At 48.7% G+C, this 14286-nt stretch overlaps 1 protein-coding gene across 2 annotated transcripts in view; it reads left to right on the top strand.

Annotated features, from left to right (window-relative positions):
* Positions 1–14286, top strand: part of rce1a (Ras converting CAAX endopeptidase 1a) — a 40674-nt gene that overhangs the window by 15891 nt on the left and 10497 nt on the right. Inside the window, exons 3-5 of one of the 2 annotated variants that reach the window (XM_073031197.1) lie at positions 1692–1775; positions 3011–3089; positions 8989–9156. In XM_073031197.1, coding sequence (XP_072887298.1) covers positions 1692–1775; positions 3011–3089; positions 8989–9156 — 331 coding nt within the window. The remainder of the gene's footprint in view (positions 1–1691; positions 1776–3010; positions 3090–8988; positions 9157–14286) is intronic. The other variant, XM_073031198.1, reaches the window with a different exon arrangement.

The following is a 14286-nucleotide window of genomic DNA, read 5'->3' as shown; positions in this document are numbered from 1 at the left end:
AACTGAAACAGTTTTGTGTGGAGGAATGGTCTAAAGTTCCTCCTCACCATTGTGCAAGTATGATCTACAGCCACAGGAAATGTGTGGTGGAGGGCTGAAATGGCAAGAGTGAGGGGGTATTGTTTTTAAGGTGGTATAAGTGGGATGTCAGAGGTAAGTTTTTCACATGGAGTGGTGGGTGTGTGGAATGCACTGACGCCAAAGGTGGTAGAGATGGATACAGTAGGGTTTTTTAAGAGACTCATAGATAGGTACACGGAGCTTAGAAAAATAGAGGGCTCTGCGGTAGGGAAATTCCAGGCAGTCTCTCAAGTAGGTTACTTGGTCGGCACAACTTTGGGTCCGAATGGCTGTAAGATTTCTATCTTTCTTTGAAGGGATACGGGGAGAAGGCAGGAGATTGAGCTGAGGGGGAATTGGATGAACCATGATGAAATGGCAGAGCAGACTCGATGGGTCAAATGGCCGAACTCAGCTCCTGTATCCTGTGGTGAAAAGTGACGACTTGCCTGATTAGCTTGGAGATTCAGTCCTACTCAGCAGAGAGTGGTGCTTCAAGAACAGGAGAAAGAGAATTGGTTCATCAATAAATCTTTGCTCTGTCATGACATTTGCTAATATACTATAGAACATCGAATAGTACAGCACAGTACTGTTATTCTATGTTCTATAGACAGGTATATTGAGGAATTTAACTTGGGGGGGGTTATATGGGAGGCAGGGTTTGAGGGTCGGCATGACATTGTGGGCCGAAGGGCCTGTAGTGTGCTGGGTTGTTCTGTGTTATTGCTGCTGAAGGAGGTTCTACCAGTTATTAAATACAAGGGTTCACATACTTTTCCCAGCCTGGACTGTGAATGATTGAACAATGTGTTCAATAAAGACATGAAAAGTATAATTGTTTGTGTGTTATAAGTCAACAGGTTGTGATTGTCTATTACTGTGACTTCGAGGAAGATCAGACCACACTTTATGAGTAATTAATGCAGAAAATCTGTTTCACAAACTTTTTCTTGCAACTGTAGATTGGAGGGTACTAGGTTTCTGCCAGAGAGTAACGTCTGAACGTTTATCCGGACGATAACCTAATATATCCGCAGCAGATTTCACCGCAGGTTTTGACGTACCTGTGGCAAATAAAGCTAATCTCTCTTGTTTAAGGTTGCCCAGCACTAAATTTAACGGTTGCTATGCAACACAATTTTAAGAACGGCATCTTAAAAAAGTTAGACCATAAGGTATCGGAGCAGAATTAGGCCATTCAGCCCATTGAGTCTGTTCCACCATTCTATCATGGCTGATTTATTTTCCCTCTCAAACCCATCCTCCTTCCTTCTCCCCATAACCTTTGGTGCCCTTACTAATCAAGGAACTGCCAACCTCCATTTTAAATATACCCGTTAACTTGGTCTCCACAGCCATCTGTGGCAATAAATTCCACAGGTAACAAGGGGAGTCTGCCCATTGCCTCTTCTGGATTTTGCCCCCTTCCCTTCCGGTCCCGATGAAAGGTCTCGGCCCGAGGCTGTTCGTTCCCCTGCATGGATACTGCCAGACCTGCTGAGTGTCTCCAGCATTTTGTGTGTGTGTGTGTGTGTCAGCGTGTGTCAGTGACAGCCGCATCGGCTGAAGACATCGTCCCGTGTGCACGCAGGGCGAGAGGAGTCTGACTCGCTGAATGTTCTGATTAGACAGGTCCATCGCTGCTGGCATTGATGGGCATCCATTTGGAGGGCATCTTCGCAGCCGCCTGCTTTCCCCTCCTGCTGACCATGGTGAGTGTGCGGACGGGGTAAGTGAAATCTGCTTTAATCACTCTGGTCTCAATGTTTTTGTTAACTCTGAATAAGAAGAGCAGTTACATTAGATCTTCAGAACCTTAGTTAGACTATTCTGCGAACTGTGAACAGTTCTGGTTGTCCTTGGAGAAGGTATTGATTGGGGCACCAGAACGGGTAGGATGAGGGAACACACACCAGCCCTGATAGAGGGATCAGACGGGGAGAGAGTGAGCAATTTCAAGTTCCTGAGTGACAGTATCTCTGAGGATCTAACCTGGTCCCAACATATCGAATGCAGGTACAAAGAAGGCGAGACAACAGCTATATTTCATTAGGAGTCTGAGGAGGTTTGGTACGAGGTTTGCAAATTTCTACAGATATACCGTGGTGAGCAATCTAACTGGCTGCATCTGGTATTGGGGGGGGGGGGGGGGAACACTACACAGGATTGCAATAAGCTGCAGAGAGTTGTAAACTCAGTCAGCTCCATCACGGGCACCGGCCTCCGTCGTATCCAGGACATCTTCAAGGAGCCTTCTAAGGAAGTAGAGGTGTTGTTGTGCTTTCTTTGCAAGTAAATCTATATGATTAGGATAGAAAAAGTTATTCCGTGTTGTGGGTGAAACCGGAACAATGACTAACAAATCAGTAGGGAAGGTAAAAAGTTCTTTCCCCAGAGAATGTGGAGCTCTCTCCCACGGAGAAGGCTGGAGGTCCAGAACAGAGATGCATTTAAAGGGAAGTTGAACAAACCGATAATGGAGGCTTGCTCGTTATGTGCCATCTCGTATAGCGGGGGCGATCGTGATCTTTCCGTGACCACGATTGTTCTCGGCAAATTTTTCTACAGAAGTGGTTTGGCATCACCGCCCTCTGGGCCAGTGTCTTTACAAGATGGGTGACCCCAGCACTGGCGTGAGTGGTCACGTAACCAGGGCTTGTGAAATGCACCGGCTCCTCGTGGCCAGCCCACGGCTTCATGTGACCCTGATCGAGGGGGTTAAGCAGGTGCTACACCTTGCCCAATGGTGACCTGTAAGCTAGCGGAGGGAGGGTGCGTCTCACACCACCTTCGGTCAAGACATATCTTCTCCCTGGCACCAGAATAATGGAGGAAAGAAGTTTAATGCTGGGGTGAGGAGAAGAGGGGTGGGAGGAGGGTCAACGTACCTCGAGTCCCTTATTAGAGCAATCCTTCATGGAAAGTAAACTGCTTGTGTGTTCAACAGGTGCTGTTTGTTGGCCCATTGATTCAGCTGGTCATGGACTATTCCTGGGATCTCTTCGACGGGTTGAAGATGTTTCTAGGTGAGTCTGTGCTTTGGGCACCTGTTTGAACCAGGATCGTAGAAGTCGGGAACAATAATTAAAGATTAAAGTGCATTTCTTATCGAAGTTTGTATCAGGTTGGAGGCCGGTGACTAGTGGTGTGCCTCAGGGATCTGTACTGGGTCCAATGTTGTTTGTCATATACATTAATGATCTGGATGATGGGGTGGTAAATTGGATTAGTAAGTATGCAGATGATACTAAGATAGGTGGCGTTGTGGATAATGAAGTAGGTTTTCAAAGCTTGCAGAGAGACTTAGGCCAGTTAGAAGAATGGGCTGGAAGATGGCAGATGGAGTTTAATGCTGATAAGTGTGAAGTGCTACATTTTAGTAGGACTAATCAAAATAGGACATGCATGGTAAATGGTAGGGCATTGAAGAATGCAATAGAACAGAATGATCTAGGAATAATGGTGCATAGTTCCCTGAAGGTGGAATCTCATGTGGATAGGGTGGTGAAGAAAGCTTTTGGTATGCTGGCCTTTATAAATCAGAGCATTGAGTATAGGAGTTGGGATGCAATGTTAAAATTGTACAAGGCATTGGTAAGGCTGAATTTGGAGAATTGTGTCCAATTCTGGTCACCGAATTACAGGAAAGATGTCAACAAAATAGAGAGAGTACAGAGAAGATTTACTAGAATGTTACCTGGGTTTCAGCACCTAAGTTACAGAGAAAGGTTGAACAAGTTAGCTCTTTATTCTTTGGAGTGTAGAAGGTTGAGGGGGGACTTGATAGAGGCATTTAAAATTATGAGGGGGATAGATAGAGTTGACGTGGATAGACTTTTTCCATTGAGAGTAGGGGAGATTCAGACAAGAGGACATGAGTTGAGAGTTAAAGGGCAAAAGTTTAGGGGTAACAGGAGCGGGAACTTCTTTACCCAGAGAGTGGTAGCTGTGTGGAACGAGCTTCCAGTAGAAGTGGTAGAGGCAGGTTCGATATTGTCATCTAAAGTAAAATTGGATAGGTATATGGACAGGAAAGGAATGGAGGGTTTTGGGCTGAATGCAGGTAGGTGAGAGTAAGCGTTTGGCATGGACTAGAAGGGCTGAGATGGCCTGTTTCTGTGCTGTAATTGTTATATGGTTATATATGTATGCAGTATATGACCCTGAGATTCGCCTTCCCCACAGACAGTCATGGAACCATGGAACCCCGCAAAATAAAAGCAAATTGCGCCAACAGCAAGCGAAAAATTCAGAATATAGGACGCAAAGCGAGGGAGTCCAGGATTATTCGGTTCAGTTCAGTGTTCATTATCTGCAGGCTGTCCCGATCAAAATCTCCCCAAAGAGCAACAGGAAAGGAGGAACCAGAAGCCATCATAACGTGAACTACAGCGTCCAGTCCACAAATGGCGTCGATTAAACCTTTGCCCAGGACCCAGGACTCCATCGAGGGAGAGAGAGACTACTGGAATGCAGAGATCTTCTTCCAGGAACAGCGAGCGAGAGGGAGAGAGAGAGACCGTCATACATGGCCACCTTCCTCCAGCAGCTGTGAGCGAGCGAGCTGGTAGACGGCTCCGGCCACTCACTTGACTTCCGCCCATGCCTGGATGATTTCAACCTTCCTCGGCGCTTCAGTCAGCGAGAGACGGAGTCAGTCGTGGGCTGGCTCCCCACCTCCCAGCTTCTTGGCCTCAAGGCTACACACGTCGCTCAAAGCCTCTCAAGAGACAGCAAAGTGCCAGCTCGCTCTATTGTCCTGAAAGCACACCTTCGAAACGTAGGTCACAGGCTCCAACAGTCGTAGAACCATATTTGAAAGAAACAAACTTCGAAGAAGTGAAAGAAGTTCCGTGACGTTGGTGGCGTTGTTTGCTGGCGCCATAGTGGTTAAATCTTCTTCGGCTGTCCATTGATTTTTGATGATGAAACCTGGGCAGGGTTGTATGGGAAACCGGCAGCTGCCCAAGCTGCAAGTCTCCCCTCTCCACGCCACCGATGTTGTCCAAGGGACCATTAAGACCCAAGCAGCTTGGCACCGGTGTCGTCGCTGAGCAATGTGTGGTTAAGTGCCTTGCTGAAGGACACACACACAACCTCAGCTGAGGCTCGAACCAGTGACCTTCAGATCACTAGACCGACGCCTTAACCACCTGGCCACACACCACAGCATAGTGGTTAACTAGTGTTGAGAATCCTGTATTACAGAAAAACACAAATCTGGCAGCTGGAGAACTTAAACTCAGAGAACACGAAGCCCAAAGAAATTAGCAGCTGTTGGGGCTGGGGGAGGAGTACTGGGGAAATTAATGGGTCCCAGGTTCTTGTAACTTCCAGTCCACGGTTTTGAAAGGTTTCTGAATGGCTGGCCTTGTTGACGTCTTCCAAGCATCAAAAGATGATTGAGCAGATGTTGTTGAAGATAAGCCCGCTACTTAAGATGGGCAAGCGAGAAGGAGTCAAGGAATTATACAGTTCTGTTGTTTGGTCAATTTAAACGCCGGCTCAGACAAACTGAAAAGACAGGGTGTTGGGATCCAGTATGGGAGGCGATTTCGCTCGCCCTCCGCGATGGTTGCTCCTCTCTCCATGCTGCTGAGGCTATGAAGACTGCCCCGGCTGCCGTGCTCCATGCTCACTAATGTGATGAACTGATAAGCGAGGCTTCGGGCCTACTCCAGGCTGCTCCGGGGTTCGGATCTGAGGCATCAATTTCGGTTTGGAAAGCTGTCGTTCGCTTAGATTGCTTGCATAATTTGTGTCTTTTTCTCTTCTTTCTCTTGCTCATCGGGTGTTGGTCTTTCTTTTTTATTCTTTATTTTTATTTAATTGGGTTCTTTTGGATTTCTTGCTTTGTTACCATGAGCAAACAAATCTCAAAGCTACACTCTCTGATAATAAATGTACTTGAATCCTGAATACATTAGGGGCATTTAAGAAACTCTTAGAAAGACACATGGATGGTAGAAAAATGTAGGACGATGTAGGAGGGAAAGGTTAGATTAACTGTAGAGTAAGTTAAATGGTCAGCACAACATTGTGGGCTGAAGGGCCTGTACTGTGCTGTCTCTATGTTCATCGAGCAGTTTGGCGGATGTTGGACAGAGAGAAAATATTGGAATCTATTATTAAGGACTTGAAGACTTAGGAATTAATATTAGACATCAATTTGTGAATGGGAAATCTATTAATTTTTTTTGGAAGCTTGTCCCTTTCTCTGGCAAAGGCTCTGAGCAGGGACGAACGTGATGCCAACTCTGTCAGGGCTGTCTCAGTAACTAAGGTACCTGTGTGATTGTACATCGGGAAATGTTTCCAAGTGACGTCAAGGTTGTGTAATTCTTTTGACTGAGCAATCAAGTGGACGCGTTCTCTCCTTGGGTCCAGCGATGTAAAGACGGGCGAGGAAAGTTCGTCGAACCGTACAGGGATTGTCCTGTAGGGGAATGTAACGGGTGACAGGTGACACGCATTGTTCATAATAGATACTGTTCTACATATTTCACAGACACCATCGTTGAGTTGTTCACTTTCAGGGATGGTGTCTGACGTGATGACATCAGTGTAAGCGTTCTGGTTTGTTCGTAATGGAAGTAAAGGGCTGCGGCTTTTGTTAAGCATATACAATTGCAAGAGTAAGTTTGTGAATCCTTCGCATTTACTTGGTTTTTCTGTATTAATTACTCATAAAATGTAGTCTGTCTGATCTTCATCTAAGTCACAATAACAGACAAACACAATTGGCCTAAACTAATAACACCCAAACAGTTGCACTTTTCATGTCTTTGTTGAGCACATTGTTTAATCATTCACAGTCCAGGCTGGGAAAAGCATGTGAACCCTTGTATTTACTAACTGGTGGTGGTGGTGGTGGCATCCGTCGGTCTCGAGAGACCATGGATCTGCGCCTGGAGTTTCCAGGGCGCAGGCCTGGGCAGGGTTGTATGGGAGACCGGCAGTTGCCCAAGCTGCAGGCCTTCCCCTCTCCACGCCACCGATGTTGTCCAAGGGAAGGGCACTAGGACCCAAGCAGCTTGGCACCGGTGACGTCGCAGAGCAATGTGTTGTTAAGCGCCTTGCTCAAGGACACAAACACGTTGCCTCAGCTGAGGCTCGAACCAGTGACCTTCAGGTTACTAGTCTGATGCCTTGCTCACTAGGCTACGCGCCAATAACTGGTAGAACCTCCTTTAGCAGCAATAACCTCCACCAAACCTTCCTGTAGCTGCTGATCAGACTTGCACAACGGCGAGGAGGAATTTTAGACCATTCCTGCATACAAAACTGTTTCAGTTCATCAGTATTTCTGGGATAACTTGCATGAACAGCCCTCTTCAGGTCATGCCATAGCTTCTCAACTGGGTTAAGGTCTGGACTCTGACCTGGCCATTCCAAAACACAATTTTTCTTCTTTCTAAATCTGTTGTTGATTTACTCTTGTGTTTCTGATCATTCTCTTGTTGTATCATCCAGCTTCTATTAAAATTCAGGCGACAGACTGCAACCCTGACATTGTCCTGTAATATGTCTTGATACAATTTTGAATTCATTGCTCCCTCAACCATTGCAAGCTGCCCAGGCCCCGAGGCAGCAAAGCGGCCCCAAACCATGATGCTCCTTCCACCATGCTTCCCAGTTGAGATGAGGTCTTGATATTGGTGTGCAGTGCCCCTTTCCCTCCAAACATAGCGGTGTGCATTTCTGCCAAAAAAAGTTCAACTTTTAGACCATAAGACAAAGGAGCAGAAGTCGGTCATTCGGCCCCTCGAGTCTGCTCCGCCATTTCATCATGAGCTGATCCATTCTCCCCTTTAGTCCCACTCCCCCGCCTTCTCACCATAACCTTTGATGCCCTGACTACTCAGATACCTATCAATCTCTGCCTTAAATACACCCAATGACTTGGCCTCCACTGCCGCCCGTGGCAACAAATTCCACAGATTCACCACCCTCTGGCTAAAAAATTTTTCTTCGCCTCTGTTCTGAATGGGCGCCCTGCAATCTTCAAGTCATGTCCTCTCGTACTAGACTCCCCCACCATGGGGAAACAACTTTGCCACATCCACTCTGTCCATGCCTTTCAACAGTCGAAATGTAATTTCATCGTCCCAGAAGCATTGTGGGACTGTGGTCTTTTGCGAACTTGAGACATGCTGCAATGTTGTTTCTCAAGAGCAGTGGTTTCCTCCGTGGTGTCCTTCCATGAACACCATTCATCTTCAGTGTGTTTCTTATAGTGGACCCATGAACAGAGACCTTAGCAAGTTTATGGAGGTCTTTTTCACCCCCTTCAGCATTCATTGATTGGAACACCTGACTCCAAATAGATTTTGTAGAAGGCCTTACCCTAGAGGTTCACATACTTTTTTGAACCTAGACTCTGATAGGTTAAATGGTGTACACAGTATTGATAAGAAGTACAATTGTTCGTGTGTTAGTTTAGGCAGATTGTGTTTGTCCGTTATCCTGATCAGACCACATTTTACGTGTAATGCAGAAAACCAGATAATTGCAAAGGGTTCACAAACTTTTTCTTGTAATACTAAGATGGTTCTTGTATGTTTTAATCTCAAAATCCTGCTGTGCTATTTGTGTTAAAGACTAAAGCAGTCCAAGCGTGTTCTGGGGCCAGCCGGCTGCTGTCGCTGTGCTTCTGGCCCACAATTTACTGACGCCAACCTGTACGTCTTCGGACTGTGGGAGGAAACCCGAGCGCCCAGCGGAAACCCACGCGGTCACGGCGAGAACGTGCAAACTCCTTACAGGCAGTGGCGGGAATTGAACCCCCAATCGTTGGTGCTGTAAAGTGACTGCGCTAACGGTTATGCCGCCCCGCTGAGCGCCGGCGTCTGCAGTCTCCTGTGTCAGCGCGCTGTACCTCTGCTGTCCAAAGGGTGCGTTAATCCTCTGTCGTCTCTTTTGCAGACCCCCGGTGTTGGGTGCAGTGCCTGGCGGACATGCGCTGGATGCGGAACCAGGTGGTGGCCCCGCTGACAGAGGAGCTGGTGTTCCGGGCGTGCATGTTGCCCATGCTGGTGCCCTGCACCGGCCTGAGCCGGGCCATCGTAACCTGCCCGCTTTTCTTTGGAGTCGGTGAGTGGCGTCGTCTGGGGTGGGCGCGGCGTCAGGGTGAAGTTTGCCCGTCCACCAGAAGTGCGTTTATTTGGTTATTTTTCCTACTTCCGCCACTTCCCTGCTGCCTCGGGGCTTGAGAACAAGAGAGCCTCTCGCCCGCGCCCCCACACCCCGCCAAGTGTCAGGACAGTACAGCACAGGAACAGATTCCAGTTTATTTCTCACTTGTACTCAGAGACATACGGTGAGCTGCAGTGTTTGCGTTAACAGCCAACACAACCTCAGAATGTGTCGGGGCAGTCAGCCAGCGTCTCCATATTCCAGAGCCAGCGCTGTGTGCCTGCAGTGCCCAGCAGGCAGCAAAACAAGCCCCTTACCTCACTGCCCGTCGCCCTCCCACCCATACATACACGCGCACCCCCCCCCCCCAACCCCAGGACGGGCCTCCACGCCTCCAGTCCCCTGGCTCGGGACATCGAGATTTCCGATCAACCTTCGGGCTTCGATCTTTGGTACCGCTAATCCCCTGTACTAGCCAATCACAGGACCCCAAGCTCAAACTCCAGGCGTGCCTCCTGTTCGCGTGGATATCCGACCCCGGATGGAGCGTGTGAAGCAGAGGCCTGGACTCTCGATGTCCTTCGTCACCCGTCCACGTCGCTGGTCTTCAAACAGATCCTCCGGCCATTTTGCCAAATTAAATGAAACCGATTTGCCCGCACACAAACTGTCTAAACACCTCTTGAGTGCCACAATTGTGACTGCTTCCACCAATAGTCAAGGCAGCCTGTTCCGACTCCTGTGGAATTATACTGGATATCAGTTTGTGAATGGAAAATCATTTGATAAATCTGTTAGTGTTTATTTTTCTTGTGTGGCTAGTGCCTTTCTCTGGAGAAGGCTGTGAACAGAGAGGAGCATGTCACCGACTGTGTCAAAGCTGTCTCAGTATCTCGGGTAGCTGTATAATTATGCATCAGGAAGTGGCTTCCAAGCGACATTGAAGCTGTTTTGATTCTTCTGAGTAAACTGTCAAACATTTGATCATTTTCTCAAAAGGTCAAACCTCCAGAGAAAGGGACAGCCTATGATTCAGGTAAAGGAAAAATATTTAGACCATAAGGCAGAATTAGGCCAGGTGGCCCATTGAGTCTGCTCCACCATTCAATCATGGCTGATTCTTTTTTAAAATCTCCTCCTCAACCCCAGTTCCCGGCCTTCTCCCCGTAACCTTTGATGCCATGTCCAATCAAGAACCTATCAATCTCTGCCTGAAATACACCCAACGACCTGGCCTCCACAGCTGCATGTGGCAATGAATTCACCACCCCCTGGTTAAAGAAATTTCTCTGTGTTTCTGTTTTGAAAGGGTGCCCCTCTATCCTGAGGCTGTGCCCTCTTGTCCTAAACTCCCCCACATGGGAAAAATCCTTTCCACATCTACTCTGTCTAGGCCTTTCAACATTCGAAAGGTTTCAATGAGATCCACCCCCCTCCCCCTTATCCTTCTGAATTCCAGTGAGTACAGACCCAGAGCCGTCAAACGTTCCTCGGATGATAACCCTTTCATTCCTGGAACCATCCTTGTGAACCTCCTCTGGACCCTCTCCAATTCCAGTACGTCTCTTCTTCTAAGATGAGGGGCCCTCTCACTTTAAATCTTTCCGCTCTCCTTTAAACTTTTCCCTTCTCACCTTAAAGCTACATCCACTAGTATTCGGTGTTTCTATCCTGGGTGGTGGTGGTAGTGGGGGGTGAACAATGGTTTTGACTGTTTACCCTAATGCCTTTCATAATTTTGTCAATGTCGATCAGATCTCCAACGCTCCGGAGAAAACAGCCCAAGTTTGTCCACGCTCTCTTTGTCGCGAATGCTCTGTAATCCTGGTGAACCTTCCTTGCACCCTTTCCAAAGCCCCGGCATCCTCCCTGTAATGGCGTGACCAGAACTGCGCATAACACTCCAAATTCAGCCCAAGTAAAGTTTTGTACGGCTGCATCGTGACCTCCTGATTGTTACGCTCGCTATCCTGACCGATGACACCACAGGCCTTCCTGTCCACTTCACTTGCTCTGGACCTGGACCCCAAGATCCATCTGTACTTGAAGAAGGATAGCTTCCTTCCACTCCTCCTCCTCCGCGGAGTGGATGTTGCCTCCAAATGACTTCTTCTAACACGGGGTGCTTGGGCTGTAGTTTCCACGCAGTAGGGACTAGAACTGCACTCAGTGCTTCGGTTGCAACCTGACCAAAGTTGCTCCCAGCTGCAGCGTGGCCTCCTGACTCTTGCGCTCGGTTCCTTGACTCCTTCCTGAGGCCTCCGTTAGTCAGAGTTGACCATGAATGTTGCGCCCCAGCTGTCTAGACAGGCAAGCCTGGTCAGGACCGTACAGAGAGCAAGCCGTCGCCCGTGTTGCAGGCTCCCCCTCTCCACGCATCCGATGAACGGCAGAGACCGGTACAGTTTGGTATCAGCGGCGTCGCAGGAGTTGCCTGTCAGCGTTGAACTCAACATGGGACTGCCTGAGGGAGTCCGGCTCCGGATCTTCCCTCGGGTTTTCCTCCTGAAGCCCTCCACGTGAGTGGAAATGGCGGAGGTTCGAGATCGGAGTTTTCTTTCGATTTGAATTGCCAACCACGGCTGGTGAGTCCCATCTGTCGGAAGCGGCTGGTTTTTAAGGCGCCGGTAACCCGCCTTTGCCCCTTCCCCGACAGTAGAGACGGTTCTTCCGGGCTTAGCTAAGGCACACGTGAAGGCCAGGAGCCGGGCTTGGTTGCCAGAGGCTGTTTGAGGTGCATGCCATTGGGAGCATTTAATAGGTAGTGGGAGCTTGTCCCCACCACCACCCCTGGCAATAAAAACCTGAAGGAACCGTGACTGATGAAGGCACCTTTACCAGCCTATCCACTTGTGCTCCCATTTTCAGGGACCCAAGACCCCTCTGTACATTAGGGTCCTGCCATTTGCTGTACGCACTACGCACGCTGGGCTTTATGGTCACCCCAGTGAACAGATGACCCCACCCGCTAGGGTGGACCCTCTGTGTTTGGTCAGCTTGATCAAGTACTCCATTGGGCCACAGTGCTGCCTCTGTGGCTTGGGGAGAAGTGGCTAAAGTGACCAACGCTCGGGCAAGATGCGCAGCTGTGTTTGGAAGGAATGGGATTTTGTACAAATGAAATGCATCTTCAGCATCCGGGACAGTCCAAGGTGGAAAAATGCCGAATTCGCGGGTGAAAGAAGAGGGGAGTACTAAAGGTTTATAGAATAGAACAATACAGCACAGTACAGGCCCTGTTGTGTCGGCCCTTAAACCCTGCCTCCCATATAACCCCCCCCCCCCCCACTTTAAATTCCTCCATATACCTGTCTAGTAGTCTCTTAAATTTCACTAGTGTATCTGCCTCCACCACTGACTCAGGCAGTGCATTCCACACACCAACCACTCTCTGAGTGAAAAACCTTCCTCTAATATCCCCCTTGAACTTCCTGCCCCTTACCTTAAAGCCACGTCCTCTCGTACTGAGCAGTGGTGCCCTGGGGAAGAGGCGCTGGCTGTCCACTCTATCTATTCCTCTTAGTATCTTGTATACCTCTATCATGTCTCCTCTCATCCTCCTCTCCAAAGAGTAAAGCCCTAGCTCCCTTAATCTCTGATCATAATGCATACTCTCTAAACCAGGCAGCATCCTGGTAAATCTCCTCTGTACCCTTTCCAATGCTTCCACATCCTTCCTATAGTGAGGCGACCAGAACTGGACATAGTACTCCAAGTGTGACCTAACCAGAGTTTTATAGAGCTGCACCATTACCCCGCAACTCTTAAACTCTATCCCTTGATTTATGAAAGCTAACACCCCATAAGCTTTCTTAACTACCCTATTATTTATTATCAGATATGCATGCCGTGTACAACTCTGAGATCTGTCTTCTCCAGATAGCCACTTGACAGAGAACCATGGAAAAAATATAACATCCTGATCGTGAACCACCCCAAACTCTCTCTCGCCCCACACAGTGCAACAAGAACGTCGACCCCCCCCCTCTCCCCCCGCATGAGATAGAAAGGGGGACAACACAATGAAAAACCGTATGACCGAAAAAGTCATAGTCTATAAACCAAACCCATAGACGCAGAACCTCGGTAACATCCTCCGACATCACCGACAGAGACGCCACTCGAGGGCAGAGGCCTACCCTCCTGGCACAGTGATGGGCCGCACAGGCTCCTCTTCCTCATAAAGCAGGTAGTCGGCGCCGAGCACCCGCCTTCCGCCTTGACGTTTCAATCTTCCTTGACACTTTAAGCGGCGACTGATGGAGGTGGTTGCGGAGATGGAAGAAATTTGAAGTGCTTCCAGGAGTTGGCTCGGTGTCTCTGCAGGTCTGAAGGAAACAGAGGTGGTGGGTGAAAAGGCTTGGTGCAGACTGGAGTGAACCTCTTCCGCCTATCCCCGTCCAGCTTCTCAATCATTCCCTCCCCCCCCCCCCACCTCCTTCCCCTTCACTTGGTTTGATCTTTCACCTGCCAGCTTGACCTCCTTCCCTTCTTCCCCCTCCCCAACCACCTATTCTTGCTTTTTTCCCCCTTTCCTGATGAAGGGTCGCGGCCTGAAACGCCGTCATTTGTTTATCGTATTGATGCTGCCTGCCTTGCTGAGTTTCTCCAATGTTTTGTGTGTGTTTGCGCGGCTCTGAAATGGAAGGGAAAGCTTCTGTCTGCAATTTCCTCTCAATGTTTACGAAGGGACAGTTTGAACCATTAAGGCTTTGGATGGCAAAGCCCCGTAGTCTGTGGGAGAACCTGGACACCAACCTGAGTTTGCTAGCCTGTTCAGTCCCTTGCCGGAGGAGACTGGGATACCAGCCAAGATTATTCCACTGGGTAGTTTTTTCTAGTTGAAATTCCTTCCTCACCAGCACTGCCTCTATCCCTCTGCCAACTGTCACAAAGTAGACTGGGGGTGTGTGGCTGAAGTCCCAGGCTGGGCAAGTTCAGCAAGGCTCATGCCGTCAGGAGCGAAGGAGGGGACGTGTGCCCTGATGTTCATTTTCTGCCTCTTTCAGCCAGAGAAAGCAGGACCTCCCAGTGGCCACACATTTTGATTCCACGTCCCATTCCCATTCTGATATGCCTATCCATGGC

Source organism: Hemitrygon akajei, chromosome 28 (genome assembly GCF_048418815.1).
Source record: "Hemitrygon akajei chromosome 28, sHemAka1.3, whole genome shotgun sequence".
In the NCBI taxonomy this organism is placed as follows: Eukaryota; Metazoa; Chordata; class Chondrichthyes; order Myliobatiformes; family Dasyatidae; genus Hemitrygon; species Hemitrygon akajei.
This window is presented reverse-complemented; position numbering and strand designations above follow the sequence as displayed.